We start from the raw sequence: 14,045 nt of genomic DNA, 5'->3' as shown, positions 1-14,045 counted from the left end.
TCACATTTAGCCTATCCCATGATGTGGGTGAGTAACTGCATTATCTTACACTGATGAATTAAAACTGAACTCAAACTCCCTCTTCCATTCGTCATATTCCTTTATGTATTTATTCATTCATAAATGTACTGTTAATCCAATACTGTTTTTTTCCTCCCTTGCCTATGATTATATGAACACTTAACAAATGAGTGCAGAGGAATTGGGGCCTCTTGTCAATTACTAGATTAAAACATTCTTATTTCCTCAGTCCTCTATTCTCTCTCTATTATGTCTGGAAAATTAGTTAGGTCAGTTGGCCATTTTTGGAGATGGCAACATCGGTCGGTCCACCACTTTGGTTCAGAATGAAATACTATACTATACAACTTATACATTTTGTCTGAACAGTCATGGTTCCTAGAGGATGAAGCCTACTGACTATAGTGATTCTAATACTTGCATAGTACCACCAGCAGGGTTACATTTTTGGTATTTTGGTATTTAGTGTCTTGACAACTATTGGATGGATTGTAGTAAAATTTAGCACAGATATCCATGGTGTCAGAATTTACCAGATGGATTTTTTGGTGATCACCTCCCTTTTCCTCTATCACCATGCTGTGGTCAACATTTGCTGTTTTGGGTGAAACATTATAACTACACACAGTTGACTTAATTGCCATGGAATTTGGTTGAGACATTTATGTTCCCCTCAGGATACATTGTAATTTATCCTTGGTTGTCAAAACTTTAATTTCCCTAATACACTAGTATATGGCCAAATAAAGCTCTACTTTGTGTTTAGCGCTATAAGCAAATGTTGGCATGCTAACATGCTTAATAGCTAACATAGTGAATATTAAGCTGCTAAACATCAGCGTTAACATTGTCATTAGCGTTGCCTGAAATCCCTCCTTGTTTACTATATAGTGCACTATATTTACCTTTCGAAAATGTGTGTGTCCTGTGTGTGAATGCATACACTATAGCGTCATTGCTTCGCATCATGAATTGGAGAAGGTGAAGAGTGAGAAAGAGTAAGTAATGGAAGATGAAGAAATTAGGATATGAGAAGAAATACAGATGTTGTTAATTGTTTGTGAGGCAAATATCGACAGTAACAGAATGGAAAAGATGGCAAAAGTTTTTGTCAGCACCAAACTATGATCTGCCTGTTCTGCAATGAAAATGGAAAATCCATTAGTTTGTTTTGTTTTCACAGTCATGTTTGGTTCAGATTGGCTACACTAATATGTAATCCAAATTTGGTTCTATGCATGACACAATTTTTCCACATAATTGTTTGAATGTAGATTTTGTCTTTGAGATTGTATGTTTAGACTTGGCAAAAGTAAACATTATGGTATGGAATATAACAATGCTATTTAGCTATAATAATGTCATCATTATGCAGATAAAATGAGGTATATATATATATATATATATATATATACAAGGTATCTCAATAAAAACTGAAATTATGAAATACATAAATTATAAATAGTGGGTCAACTTATATAATTTCAAACTATAATACCTTGTTTTAGCTTAAATGTATGTCTTTGTGTCTGTGTAGGTGCACCTCGTGAGTGGTAAATGGAGAAAAACATTTTTCAGGAAATCTTTTTGGCATTTCTTTGTATTTTCTTGGCAGGAAAGAATTTCATATAACCATCACATCACAGATAAGTGTCACCAATCCTCTTGACATCAATAATACAAAGCCCTTTACCTATGATGATCTCATCTACTGTATCACTGTCATGGGATGGCATTGGATGCATGGGCTACATGTAGTTTACTGAAGTTGCATAATTAGTATATTGTCACATTTCTCAGCAGACAGTAAAAGCACTTCCTCATACTGTAAATCCATTCTATTGTATATTATCGGTCAAGTGCAGTGGATGGCATCGGACACAATAACACTATTAACAAAGGTGTTGTTCCCACAGGAGAGCAACCAGACCAGGATCACTGAACTCTGTTGATTGTTTACGGAATATCAACACGATTTAATCTAATCTTAACACCTATTTTGGAATTAAACATAGTAAACATATGATTTTGGATCAAAAACCTTGTTATAACTTTTGGTGTAGCTTGAATGTCTCTTATGTTTTAATACAGACCATCTGTGTCTTTTTTCCCTTTTTCTTTCTTTTGTGCTTCACTTTTGTGCATCACTTTCAATAATTTTCCAAGTTTCCATTCTCAAAAACCAAACTGATTTGTATGAAAACCTGCACTATATGTGGCTGTGTAGGCATGCAATCGTTAGAGTCCAGTGGACACGAAATGTGAAAGTGTTAATCATTTACTTTTTATCATTAATGCTTAATCCGAGCAGTACCTCCCTATACCGTTCCTCCAGCAGAGGAGTCAGGTTTCACAAAATGCACACCTGTGTGGACAAAGGCAGGTGTCTGGAATGGTGGGGAGATGGTGATGTAGTGACTTTGATGGTAGTATGAGGTAACTTGTGTCTGTGAAAAAGAGAGAGAGAGAGACACACACACATATAAATGGTCTGTCATGGAAGTGGAGGGCAGAGAGGTGAGGTGAAGGAACTTTTGAGAGTTGTCATCTGTTGAACGGATAAAGGACGGCTGAGAAACTCTTCAGGGAAAGATACAGAATTTTAAGGCACTGTTCACTTTTCTCCACTAACTGACTCACCAACCCTCAGATGTTCTTCGCACGGACTGACAGCTACATTTCAGGTGAGGAAGAGTACGGTGGTATAAAGAATCATGTCTGCATGTGTGTACTCATGATTTGTTTTTTTATTACTCCTGCTTTTTTCAAACCCTTACTGTCATGGCACCTTGATATGTGTTACAAGTCATAGATGATTTTTATATAAGGGGTAGGTTTCTTTGAATCATAAAAGGACTTTAGTCCATCTTTAATCAAGTTTCCACTAAACTTAAGGACATATTTCTTATCAGCATGTCTGATAAGAATGCATGAATTTTTTATACCTTGTTCCAGGTGCCCTTTGAGTCCTTAATTGTATTTCATGGTATGATTGAGGCCCTCCAAAGTTCTGGAGTGCAATGAAATGAAAGTTTCAAATTCAGTTTTGGTTGTTAAATTGCGATAGATTAAACAACATTACAGATTAAACAGATTAAATTAAACCAAATTTAACACCTGGTATCTGATTTGTATCCTAATAGCACTGGAGCTGTTTTTCCATTTTTATGTTGTTTATTTTGTTAATAATTGGACTTTTATATGAATCAAAAAGGTATTAAAAAGAATTTAAAATGATCCAATGTGATAAAGAAAAACAAAAAACATATAAGATCTTGGTTTCCCAGTAGTTAGCACAGAATTGAAAGCAGTTGTTGCTTTGTTTCCTTTAGTCAGCAACAGACTAGTTACATTTTCCAAAGATGTTTATAAGAAAATAAATAAAACAAATGTTTGAAAATGGCTCTAACTGTTTTAATAGGTAACACAGTCTACATTGCATTGTTATTACAAAAATCAGTGCAATTGCCCTGCATTAATCTGTTAATATGTAACCCATTTGGAGTACTGTTTGTGTTGTTCAGGAAGTCAGCAGTGGGTTTGGTTGTATTTGAACTCTGCATGCACCAATAAAAAAAAACACCCACATCTTAGCAGCAACATGAAGAATAACAAATAAATGCGTTTCATTGCTCTGATACTGACTGTGGGTTTGGTTGTTGTACTGTGATGGCTGATTACTAGAAATATGAAGCAGTTTGACTCAGAGCAATAAAAGCTCAGAGTCAAATGGCAATAGATTCATGGGATCTTTTAACTGCTCTCATCTTCTCTTTCATAGCATGTGCATACATCTTGTCTGGCATTGTTCAACCATGTCAGACTGTCAGACAGGATAAACACTGCGACTGCACATGTAGTAATAATGTGATCTTTGTGGGAAGTGAGCTGAATTAGTAATCAAGTATATAAAATGGGTGATTAATCTATATACATATATCATACACAATATACATTTTGTAACCCATCACTATAGAAACTGGCATCTACATGAACGTATTGCCTCCTCTTTGTAATGTGACTTTAATTAAGTTCTGGCAGCTACACACAATATACTGTCAACACACAAAACAGGGTGTAGCCTCTAAATGTCTTTTCAACTTTATGGCAATCTGGATTTCAGCAAGCTTAACAGAAGCTATTGGTTGAATGCTTCTTTGTTCGGGAAAATGCCCAGAGATCTACCTACTTACATTTATGTATCCATCTACTTTATAGTCTGAGACCATTTCTGAGCCCATTTACCAGGTTTTCAAAGTGAGGAAAGGTTGGGAATGAGCGTTAAGGTTCATTGCATTTAATAGTCCAGGTCAAGCAACACAATCAGCTGCTGTTTATAACAATGTTTCTTTCTTCTTCAGCCAGCCTTATCAGTCTTTTTCTCAAACTCCCCATCAAGCTTTATTTCTCTCAGTTGTCTATGGTCAATGTCCCAAAACATTGCCAGTAGTTTAATATCTAAAAGCACTGACGCCCAGTAAGGCCAATGAGCTCAGAGAGACGGGAGAGCAGGATGGAGTGGGAGATGGTATCGAAGGCAGCAGAGAGGAGGATGAGGATGGAAACAAGGCCGTTGTCTGCAGCAATCAGGAGGTCGTTTGTTATTTTGATGAGGGCGGTTTCGGTGCTATGATGGGGTCTGAAGCCCGATTGGAGAGGTTCAAAGAGCTCATGGTGGGACATGTGATGTTGTAGCTGGGCAGCCACTGCTCTTTCCAAGATCTTGCTCAGGAACGGAAGGTTGGAGATCGGACGGTAGTTGTTGGGGTCATCTGGGTCCAGGCCTGTCTTTTTGAGTGTTGGGGTCACGGCTGCCAACTTAAAGCTGGAGGGTACCACACCAGAGCCAAGTGAGGCGTTGATGATGTCAACCACCGGGGGGCAGATGGTGGGGAGACAGGCCTTCACCAGGGTCGTGGGTAGTGGATCCAGACTGCAGGATGAAGTCCCGGCTTTGGTCAAGAGGTCGAGGACTTGATCAGCATCCAGCAGGGAGAAGGTGGAGAGGCGGCGCTGTGGTGGGCAGGCAGAAGGATGGTACATGTCCTGCCGAGGTAGTGTGGCCGGCGGGGAGGGTGTAGATGCCTGGAGCTGCTGGTGGATGGTGGCCACTTTCTGGTGGAAAAAGTCCAGGAACCTGGAGCAGAGGTCAGCGGCGTCGGAGGGTTGCGGAGCGTCGGGAGGGTCAAGAAGGCGGTTGATGGTGGAGAAAAGCATTTTCGGATGCTTTTGTTGGCTGTTAATAAGTGTGGAGTAATGGACTGTTTTTGCCTGGGTGAGAGCCTCTTTGTAGCACTTGTGGTCTCTGTAGGCTTCGAGGTGGACAGTGAGGCCGGATCTTTTGTGAAGCCTCTCAAGCCGGCGCCCCGTGGACTTAAGCCTAACAGTAGGTCCACCTTAACAGTAGGTCCACCAACAGTTTTGACAAGCTGTGTTTTAACACAAAGAAATTGGTCTGCACACCTGTGTAATTCTGTTTTGAATTAACATTTAATTCTGCATATAATTTGAGTATTCAAATATTATTTTTCAGTATATGTTGCACACCTTCAGCTGTCACATTCTTGTTATGATCATTCCACGAAATGTGGCAGACCATGAGTCACAAGCTGATGTCAGACAGGAATTCCTGACTGATACTGACTTCTTATAATACTCCAAACAGTGCATGAGAAAACATGCCAGCCTCCGGGCAGATTACCACACACACACACACACACACACACACACACACACACACACACACACACACACACACACACACACACACACACCATACCACTTCTTGTCACCCTTGTGTGCGTGTGTTTGTGCGTGTGTGTGCACTTTGTCACGTCTACATTTTTGCATTTGTTTTCATGGCTGCGTGGGTGTATGTTTGGGTAAAATTTGGGTAGCAAAGAGACTAAGAAGTGAAGGAAGCAAAGGGGACCAAAAAGCAATGGTGTGCTTATGCCCAGGGGGGTTTAAAAGTTGGAGGTGGGAGGACATGTGGGAGGAGGGACAAAACTGAGGAAGTTACACAGGTAAGCAAAGATAGAGAGAGAGAGAGGAGGGTTGAAGTGTCAGGTTACCTAGACTTTTTTTTTGTTTTGTTTTGTCAGCAGGGCTTGGTCATTCAAAAAAAGCTCCCTCTGAATCTGCCAAGTGTCGAAACATAACGCTACACACTAGCAGTCTTTATTACAGCCTTGGGGTTTCAAAGAGGGGCGAAACAGGCACTCTTCAAGCCGGATTCAGTTACACTGCCGTAGAAAGAAAAGGTGAGGGAGGGAGAGAGGAAAAGGGGGAGAGAGAAACAAAATCAAACCAGGTTGTGTAGTTGAAGCCAGTGGAGTAGGAAGCTGCGAGGAATAGGACGAAGGACATACAGGGCACAGTGAGTTTTTGGAGAGTTCCACCTCCAGGGAGGGAGGGCTGTGTTTTGCTCTGTGCTCCACTTCTGATGAGGAGTATCTGAGCCTTACAGAGAGGAACAACTGCATCATGTGGGTGAGTGAAACTGGAAGTGGAATCAATGGTGGTTTGCGTTGGAGGAGCCTTCTGAAGAGAATCATTCCTGTATTTTCCTAGTGACCAGTTTGTTCACATTATGGTAAAAAAAAAAAAAAAAAAAAACCCACCTCATCATACTAGTTAGTCTGAGTTCACTTCCTTGTGCTCAACCAGTTTCTGTAATGTACACACTCACAACAGCTGTTTTGCATGTTGGAAATGCTATCTGCAATTAAATGGGACAACTTACAGTAGTCTGTTGACGTGTTTTAGCACATTTTTTTTCACACATAGAATCTTTGTAAAGGTGTGTGGCAGCTTCTGTTGCATGAGTTTATCTTACCTGTAGGTCAAACTATATGATTTTGTTGTTGCATTTGGTCAGCATATATGTAAGCACTGCCTATTTCATTATATGAATGAGTGTATATGTGTGCACCTGCTCCTGTTTGAGTGCAGCCCAGAGTAACTCAAAACTAAGTGGGCACTTCTGTCCATATAAATGAATAATATCTGCTTGTTTGTGTCTCTAAATATCTTACTTTGTGCATACTACAGTGGTCTAGATATCTGCCTTTGATTAAATTTCATCCAACATGTCATGCGTAGTTTATCAAAAGGCCTTTTGTGAATGTTTCAGTTAAGAGGAACATAATCCAACCAAGCTGAAAGCAGCAAGGGGAACAACTCGCCTGAACAAAAGGTTTACCATGTCAAAGCTGGACCTGTTCCCACTAAAACTGGGTTAACTGTCATGAAATAGTTACACTTGGCTAACTGGTTACCTGTTTGTTTTTGGTCTGAATCATAAAATCAATTGCATTAGTCACAGCACCAGTGACGTTTTTTCTAGTGGTGTCACCTTGTTGTCTTGTTATGGTAACACAGAACTTGTATTCTCAGCTATGGTTTTGTCCACTCTCTTAGCCATCCATCCGGCTTCCCAGGTTGCTTGGACCTCCCACTTTTTCTGTGCTGTGTCATTCATACTGCCTTTATTCCTCTCCAACTTATGTAACTCATATGAGATTTTCCTTCACTCCCTATGCTGTATATCATGAGAGAATAAAATGCTGTATTTGACGTACAATAAATATGTAAAAATTAGAACAACCTTGAATTGGGTGAAGATAAGGTGCCTTAGAGTCAATTACATCCTGTTACATAAAGGGAATAGTATATGGCTATAAACTGATTAAATCAATCAACTCTCATGTTACATACGCCGAGATATCGGAGAGAGATGTGATGACACAACATATAAAATGAAGAACAAGCTGTCTGACGCACGCAGTGGGAAGGTTAAAAAGTCTCTCAGCAAAACAGTGTCAGCTGATTGACAGCAGGATAAAGAGAGCTGCCTTCCAAACAAAAAAGAACCTGCCCAACAACATTTTCTCCTCTCTCTTTGTGGAGATTTTACTTTATCCTTGTGTTCACAAGAGCTAACTGTAGACATGAAACGTCTGCATCAGCATATTAACTTTCATTTCTCTCTTACTTCAAAGTTGATTTGAGCACATACAGTAGAGTTGACCTGCTTGTACAGAAACATGCAAATGAAGGGGAATTCATCTAGCACAGTAAAGCAGAAGTGAAAATTAGAGAACAGTATCTGTGTTCCCAGTTGGCTATACATATTTTCACCTAACGTATCATCCAGTGCATATACTGTAAACATATTTATAGTTCAGTGAATGAAGTAAGAGTAAGAGACAAAGGGAGAACAGCAGGTAGCACCCTTCACCCTGTCAGTCTTTAACTATACGCTGTACCATCTGCTAAAATCCTCCAAATAGGCCACTGATGACCTCTGTTTGTGCACAAGGAAACAGGTTTATATTTGAGTAAGTTCAGCATTTTAAAATGTGATGAAATAAATCAAGTGTTAACAGTTTTGTTTTGTTTTTTAAGAATATTGTATTTCTAGAAACTGCAATATTCTTTTTGTTTAGTCTTTTTAGTGGAAAAACAAGAATATGAGTCATGAATTTATTGTTTTAGTAATAGTGACAGTTTGACACTACAGTAAGTAATAATCTCCACAAGGTTTCTTTTTCAAGGATGTGAAAAATACACTTAGCAGATAGAGTGGAGACAAGCAGCCTGGTTATGTCCAAAGGTTACAAAATCTGTATACTAACACAATAAGTAATGTCTCATATCTTGTTAGTTCAATCCATACACAAGTCCCTACATAAAGAGATTGCCTGAACACTGACAAACAACAGAAGAGCCTACCAGGATGCAAAAGAATGAAATTGCACTGTTGCTATTGGCTATACGCACCTGACAGCATTTTTGGGAATCCTGGGTTTAAAAGCATAAACCTTGTCACAGTCCTTAATCCATACAAAAACCTGTTCAGGTTTCCAGACTTTGTGCTAACCTGAGCTAACCAGCTGCTTGCAGTAGCTTCATCTTTGTTGAACCAAAATGAGTGCAGTATTGATCTTCATCTAACTTGATTGGAGACTGGAAAGCCAGGACATACCATGTGACAACACTGTATTTTTCACTCAGATGGTCATTAGTAAATGGTAAATACGAGCCTTGATCTAGACAATGAAAAGCCCAGTGCACTGCTAGGGTTACCACTTTACTCGTAAACACCAGTGTAACTTCCTCATAATGAACTTGAAAATGTTTACTTATACACAATTCAATTATAGTCTGTGTCAGGCTAGACTTTCTTCTGGGAAGTAGCCTAGTGCCTAACTTTAGTAACCACTATAGGGCCACAAGATAAAATCTGACAGATTGCAAGATGATTAATAAAAGACGTGTTTTTGCTACAGAGAATTCAGATAGTTTTCTCAGACTTTTCTCTCATCTTGTTACATTTTTCTCATTATATATCACATATTTTCATCTCTCCAGGCCTGATAAAGGACATTTGGCTTGAAACGTCATATGTAGTATCCTATTAAATCTACCTGCATTGGGAGCTGCAGTGTGCTGACTTTTGTCTTACTTTTATACATTTGTTATTTGGTCCAGCACCTGCTTTCTTACTCTGGATGTGTGTGTCTAATACAAACTTTTTTCAATACAAACTCTTCAGGCCTCTAATTTTTCAAATGAAAAGAATCTGGAGAATCACTCAACTGCTCACAAATATACACAACCTGCGTTCACTTCTACCTTTGAAGGGATCAAAACAAAAAAAGTTAGGAACCACTGCTTTTGGAGGTCTCAACTGCGTGTTCGGAAAAAAACTGCTGTCACTCAGTCTGTAATTTTTTCGACTGCATACACAATACACACTGAACTGTACTGCATGCAATTATGCAACTATGACACATGTGATATCTTGCTCTGGGATACATGAGCAGCTTTAGTCTGGCTCCTGTCAATAAAGGGCTGTCACCCCTTTCACTATACCACCCCGTAACATTACAGTATGTTCTATCTCCACAATATCAATTGCACTTAAATGGAAGAATGGGTCCCAGTAGACCCAGCCACAATACACCCCGCTCTACTGTACATTCAGAGTCTATCACTTTCATGGCAGGGTCAGGGATAAGAAATGGTGACAACAGCATATGGGAACTGCCTGCAGCACGCAGAGGTATAGACATATCCAGGAGGCACATAAATGTAATATGACAACTTAAATCCGCACACTATGTTCCATGTGTGCACAATTGATAATCCTTTGTGGCTCCACCCTTGGATATGCATTGTATTAGACATCTGTTTTACACATGGTTCAAGTGTTGTAGGTTATGTAGCATTTTGGACCTAAAGATGCCAATTATTTTAATATACAGTATATTTAAACAAAGTATCACCTTAACAGAGAAATCACATAAGCTCAGATAACTACATGCATATGGAAACATACACACAAAATTACACAATCACATAGCTACACTTCAGTGAGACACACACACACACACACACACACACACACACACACACACACACACACACACACACACACACACACACACACACACACACACACACACACACACACACACACACACAAACACATACATCTCCTGTATATTTTCACTGTGGTTTTGACACATGTGTTCACCTTGTCTTATATATCTTTGTGATTGTTTCCTCAGATCGCCCAGCTGCCGGAAGAAAGCAACAGACCATTGAATCCTAGGCGTACTGGTAAGCTGTGTTTTGCTGACAATATTGCTGATGGAATTATTTTTCAAAAACGTGAAAATGTAGTGAGTAACAGTACTGAGAACTTGAGCCCATTTAGTGCACACTTCTCTTTCCATCTTGACTTCTCTTATCCCAAACCACCACCTTTTTTCTCTTCCTGTTTTGTGATTGCTTTCCTATTACTTTCCTATTACTTCTTCTTTCAATGTATTATCTTTTTTTCCTCTCTTCTTTCTAGTGGTTACACAGCCAGGCCGCCACAGAAGGCCCATGACGGCTCCAAAGACTCAGAAAGACAAGGCGTCTAAGAGGAAGAAAGTGTTGCTTACTGTCCTAATAGTTGTTGTGCTGTTGGGCATACTGGTGACAGCAGGATACTTTAGTGAGTCACAATTCAAGCAGTTTTCTTCCCAGAACACATGAACATCACACATGCCACAGAAATGTCAGAAATGTGTCAGAAGTTTTATCAGACGTGTAAAATTTGTGTTAGGATTCAGTTTCATTCACTGCATATCAGATCATTCAAGCAAAATGTTATTCTAACATGACTGTGCTCTGCCCTTCTCTTTCAATCTGTCACTCCTTCATCTTCCAGTTAAGCAGCTGATTGACAGCAAATACTTCTTCTGCAAGCGTTCAGTAAAGTTCATCCCAATAGACAAAGCCTGTGATGGAAAGGATGACTGTGCTGGGGGAGAGGATGAAATTACTTGTGTGTCAAGCTTTACGGTCAACACTACATTCCCAGGTAAAACAAACACCTGACTCACCAAATCTCACTTTGTCTGTGTTACCACAGACACAAAAACAAAACTTGACTTCAATGACTTTCTTTCCCTCATCACCATTCCTCCCTTCAGTACGTCTCATGTCAGACAAGAGTGTCCTACAGGTGTACAGTCCTGGCTCAGGATGGCGGAGTGTGTGTACTGACAGCTGGACTGAGCAGCACACACAGACAGCATGTAAACAACTGGGATACACAAAGTGAGTTTATGCCATCCAGGGATGAGTCCATCACATAGATTATGTTGCCAATTTAACAACTGGACTGTAAAATTTGTTTTGCCAGTGTGAGATAAATGACCTGAAACATTGCCTCATTTCTGTCTTAACAGTAACCCTCAAAGCAGCAATGTCCCAGTGGACACTCTAATATCTGCCATGAAAACAGGACCATTCACAGCTGTCAGGCCTGCTACTACAACTACACCCATACATAAAGCTACCATTGACCGGTAAGAAAGGCAACACATCAGGACGCATTTCAGTACTGCAAATTTGTTTTGACAAAAACAAGAATTAATAATGCAAAGGACAACAACCTAAGACTAATGCTAATTACTTGTGGGTTATAGTTAAAACTGCTGAAGCTAAAATTGTGAATCTCTAAGTAATTTAAATATTTATTCAAGTGCAACTGTTTTCATGGTGTGAGCTGAGGTGGGTTATTAATACCTCAAAGCACAATTTGCAAGCTCCACTGCACCTGGGTGGTGCTTTCTAGTAGGAAGGAAACTAGGCTAACTGTAGAGGACTGTGTATATAAGGCAGATTTAAACCTGCAGTGTCTCCCCCTTCTGGCAGTAAGAGTGAACAGTTACCTGGATGCAACTCTGTGTGTAAGCCAGTCCCTGTCACTACTGTTGCGGTTGTAAAACAGTGGATAGACTGTTTTGAGCATTACAACCCCTGCAAAACCATTCATTTCTCTGACAGAATTTGATCCATTTGGTCCAATAACATTTGGAAAATATAGGAGAGCCTTACAATTAACTTATTTTATCCCTCAAGTTAGCAAAAGGCTAAACCAGAAGTTATCCAGCTCGACCATTGGAGGTCCCTTGTGGGCGCTCTTCAGCTCTGGTCACCCAATCATTGTTGATATAAAAGCGTCACTATGGGTATACCAGCGTGGGAATGTAACCACAGACAACAGATTTTAAAACTCCAGTATGCTGTGAAATAAAGAGAGATTTATCCGGTGGTGACAGGATTAATCAGCATTATGTGAATTTTGGCAAGAATTTGAATGTAACGAATGTTGATTTATACGTAAAAGTCCCACACTCCTGCTTTAAAGCCACATAAAAACATACACAGAAGCGACTTTTGTTCACATAGCCTACTATAATGTAATGCCTAATTAAAAACGTTATAGAGAAAATAAAATTTGTCAGATTCTTAAACTATCCAATTTCAAATATATCAGGAGGCACCTGTTGAATCTCTGAATACACTTCTCTCTTCTTCCCCCTCTTTACATTCCTTTCTGTTTCTACATTTCAAATGTATGTTTGTTGGTTAAATCTTCCTTCCTTCTTTCTCTTTCAGCCTTGAACTTTTGTTCTGCTGGCTTCCCCCTCATTTGTCTCTTCTACAGATGAGACAGGGTCTGTTCTCACAGTTTCTGTTCCTAAAAGAAAAATAAAATTCCACAGTTTTTGTTCCCTTTATGTTTTATTCCCCATGAAAGTGAACAGAACTGACAGTTTTGTTTATTCAAACAAAGCAGAACAGAAACAGAGGTAAAGTTCATCAAGGGGATGAGGTTAGGTGAAGCTAGGTAAACATTTGACATTTGCCTATTTTTTCAGTTTGACTCATTGTTTGGACATCCACGGTTTTCTCATAGCAACTACTGTAACAAAAAATATTTGATATATGTCTCTTTTTCTCCAATAGCAGTGTATGCAAATCCGGATCTGTGGTGTCTTTGTCTTGTTCAGGTGGGTTTTATCTTTTGAAAAGCAGCCCCCCTACCTCACACATTGTTTACATGCTTTTAACAAGGCAAACTGCTGCTCATGAGTGGTAGGTGGAAGATGACTGGGCTGTGTGACAAGCCCATGCTTGAAGGAACATTTTGTAAAATACGTTTTTTTTCTCCGTCTTTTTTGTCAGACTGTGGACAAGTGGGATCTCAGGACCGTATTGTTGGGGGTACAGATGCTTTCATTGTGGACTGGCCATGGCAGGTCAGCCTACAGCAGGGTGGCCACCATACATGTGGAGGCTCGCTGGTGTCACCACGCTGGGTAGTCACTGCCGCCCACTGCTTCATTGGGTCAGCATAATTTCCATGTACCATTTACACTAAATTTTCTTTGTGGTTGATATTAATAATCATACTCATGCTTCCTCTTCTCTTCATGGGTCTTGCAGTAGTAAAAAGGAGCTGACTAGGTGGAGAGTTGTGTCAGGCCGGACCTACATGGCCTCGCTGGGAGGCTCCTATGTGGACAAGGTCATAGTTAACGGTGACTATGATCCAGGACGAAATGACTATGACATAGCACTGATGAGACTCAGCAGCCCCATCAAAGTGGGAGGTGAGAGTTTAATTCATTACTCAGTAAAACACAGTTATAGATTCACACCAACACGTAACA

At 39.7% G+C, this 14,045-nt stretch overlaps 1 protein-coding gene across 4 annotated transcripts in view; it reads left to right on the top strand.

Moving 5' to 3' along the window:
* The window catches only part of tmprss4a (transmembrane serine protease 4a), a 191,796-nt gene that overhangs the window by 174,501 nt on the left and 3,250 nt on the right, over positions 1–14,045 (top strand). For 2 of the 4 annotated variants that reach the window (XM_062419574.1, XM_062419571.1), the window contains exons 2-9: positions 10,595–10,650; positions 10,889–11,032; positions 11,249–11,401; positions 11,514–11,640; positions 11,772–11,891; positions 13,339–13,382; positions 13,558–13,720; positions 13,819–13,985. In XM_062419574.1, coding sequence (XP_062275558.1) covers positions 10,921–11,032; positions 11,249–11,401; positions 11,514–11,640; positions 11,772–11,891; positions 13,339–13,382; positions 13,558–13,720; positions 13,819–13,985 — 886 coding nt within the window. In that variant the 5' untranslated portion in view covers positions 10,595–10,650; positions 10,889–10,920. Of the gene's footprint in view, positions 1–2,660; positions 2,706–10,594; positions 10,651–10,888; positions 11,033–11,248; positions 11,402–11,513; positions 11,641–11,771; positions 11,892–13,338; positions 13,383–13,557; positions 13,721–13,818; positions 13,986–14,045 lie in introns of those variants that run through there. The other 2 variants (XM_062419575.1, XM_062419572.1) reach the window with 2 other exon arrangements.

This window comes from Scomber scombrus, chromosome 5, assembly GCF_963691925.1.
Source record: "Scomber scombrus chromosome 5, fScoSco1.1, whole genome shotgun sequence".
In the NCBI taxonomy this organism is placed as follows: domain Eukaryota; kingdom Metazoa; phylum Chordata; class Actinopteri; order Scombriformes; family Scombridae; genus Scomber; species Scomber scombrus.
Note: the sequence above shows the minus strand (reverse complement) of the source record. Positions and strands in the feature narration are given on the sequence as shown.